Source organism: Clupea harengus, chromosome 15, assembly GCF_900700415.2.
Source record: "Clupea harengus chromosome 15, Ch_v2.0.2, whole genome shotgun sequence".
In the NCBI taxonomy this organism is placed as follows: domain Eukaryota; kingdom Metazoa; phylum Chordata; class Actinopteri; order Clupeiformes; family Clupeidae; genus Clupea; species Clupea harengus.
The window spans coordinates 11,240,481-11,242,980 of NC_045166.1; the positions used below are offsets into that span (position 1 = coordinate 11,240,481).

General features: G+C 54.3%; 1 protein-coding gene across 3 annotated transcripts in view; it reads right to left on the bottom strand.

The window, feature by feature from the left end:
- rtn1b (reticulon 1b) overlaps positions 1–2,500 on the bottom strand; it is a 47,416-nt gene that overhangs the window by 26,096 nt on the left and 18,820 nt on the right. For all 3 annotated transcript variants that reach the window (XM_031581212.1, XM_031581213.2, XM_031581214.1), the window contains exon 2: positions 116–964. In XM_031581212.1, the coding sequence (XP_031437072.1) occupies positions 116–964 (849 nt within the window). The remainder of the gene's footprint in view (positions 1–115; positions 965–2,500) is intronic.

The following is a 2,500-nucleotide window of genomic DNA, read 5'->3' on the forward strand; positions in this document are numbered from 1 at the left end:
ACAAACACACACACATTCACACACAGTACACATGTGTGATTTATTAACATATATAAACATGCACAAACATATACAAACACACAATGTGTGTGTGTGTGTATTTGTGTGTGCATACCTGGGAAGGGTGGTGTGGAGGAGCCTGGGCTGTCGTCCTCTGGCTCGGACAGGGTGACGGTGGGCATGCCCTCCAGCCCCAGGCTCAGGATGCTCTCCCTTTCGGACACGGCCATGGGAGCGTTAGGTGACGGGGAGCGCGGCGGCGTCTCCGTCAGGGTGATCTTCACCGGGCTGGCGCTGCTGCCAGCCCCCGGGGAGCGGTACGGCTGGTAGTCGGACAGCTCCTCGTCAGACGGCTCCTCCACGTACGGGAAGGACTGGGCGTCCAGGGCCGGGCCCAGGGTCTCCACACCCGCCCCTGCCCCTGCTCCGCCGGCGACCCCTGACCCAGAGCCTCCCTTCTCCATGTAGCCTCCAGCGTTTCCTCCAGCGCTACTGGCTCCCATCCCGCCCATATCTCCCAGGCCGGAGAGGAAGTCGCCGGGCTTGCTGCTGATGCTCCCCCAGTCGTCATCATCCAGAGGACTGTGCTGCTGCTGCTGCTGCGGGCGACTGATGTCCATGTAGCTGTAATCGGACGTGACGCCGCCAGCACCGGCACCAACGCCGCGGTCAGACTCCGACAGCTTGCGGGAGGAGGTCAAGTCGCTCGGGTCGCCGGGGGTCATCTCGATGCCCGAGTCGGAGCTGAACATGGTGTGCGAGTCCAGCCCAGACATCAGGTCATCCATCAGGCCCCCTCCACCGCCGCTACCCCCACTACCCCCACCCCCTGTGCTCTTTCCACCCGCGCTCCCAGAGAAGTAGGTGGAGGGGGGGTCCTTCTGGAAGGAGTAGCTCTGATTGGACAGGAGGGAGGTGTAGAGGTCGTCCATGTCACTGGACTTCTTCAAAGGCTCTGACTTGTCTGTAACCAGAGGAGAGAAAGAAAGATAGGAAAAAAAAACAGACAGAAAGAAAGAAAGAAAGCAAGCAAGAAAGAAAGAGAGAAAGAAAGAAGAGACACAGAAAGAGAGAGGTCATTAGCTTAGCTTCCAGTGCATTAAACAGGGAAGTGAACTGAAAACAGTGCTAACAGCTGGCTCTGTTGGCTTAGCCCTAAGAGGCTGGGACAGAGGGGGTTTGAAGCATAAGTAATGCCGGCAAAATTTGTCACTCTGAGTAAGCATTGTTCTCTGGGAGGCAGACAAGCTTGGAAGCCAGCATTTCATCCTCATCTCTGTCTCTGTGTGTGTGCGTCCTTGTGAGAGAGAGTGTGTGAGTCTGTGTGTGATTGTGTTTGTGTGTGTCTGTGCGTGTGCATGGGTGTATATGTGTGTAGGGGAGAGGTAAAGTGTGTTTGTGTGTGTGTTGAGGGGGGGCGGCGGGGTTGCTGAGGGGGGTGTTTGTGTTTGTATGACATTTGAACCCAGCTGAGAGTAATCTGGTTAAATCTGTTGAAGGCACAACGCCTGATGTTGAAACAGTATGTAGGCTGTTTCATGTCCGTGTGTGAGGCGCAGCTGCACCATGTGTGCATGTGCACAGTGCGGAGTGTGTGTGTGTGTGTGTGTGTGTGTGTGTATGTGTGTGTGTGTGTGTGTGTGTGCATGAGTGTGTTTAGTACAGAATATGTGTCAGTGTTTTTTTTGTGCTTGTGTGTGCGTGTGTGTGTGTGTGTGTGTGTGTGTGTGCACTGCAGAATGTGTGGGTGTGCCCTACAAGGCGCATGCATGCAATATCTATGAACATTGAGAGTTGCCATGTCATAGCACATCTTTAGCATTTCTGTCATGTGCTACTGCAGTGTGTGTGAATACAAATGTGTGTGTGAGTGTGTGTGTGTGTGTGTGTGTGTGTGTGTGTGTGTGTGTGTTTCTGTCCATCTCTGTACGCATTAACAACTGAATGTGAATGCACGTGTATGTGTGTGTGTGTGTGTGTGTCACTGCAAATGTGAGCTTGTGTGTGTGTGTGTGTGTGTATGTGTGTGTGTGTGTGTGTGTGTGTGTGTGTGTGTGTGTGTGTGTGTGTGTGCACACATGTATGTGTCTGCTCTCCGAGGCTGGTGGTGTGTGTGAGCAGCGAAAGGGGACGTGGCTCATCCATGCAGCACTAACAGGAATTGCATGCGGCTGGCCGGAAACAGACCGGGACTGTTCCGACTCACAGCCCCTTCAGTCTCAGCCAGGGCGCTACACCACCACTGGGGAGAAGACGGAGGCTGAGAGGCAGAGAGGCTGAGAGGCAGAGAGGCAGAGACTGAGGCTCGCTTCTTCTGCTAACACGGGCCAAGAAGAGTCTCTAAAAGCAGCCGAGGCCACTGATGCCGATAGACAGATGATTTCTCCACCAGGCGCATTCCACTCAATGTGGGGCTGTTAAGAGCATGCAGCCTTATACGAGATCGATCAGGCTCACAGCCCCTCAGTCTCAGCAACAGCATTGCACTTCCACTGGGAAA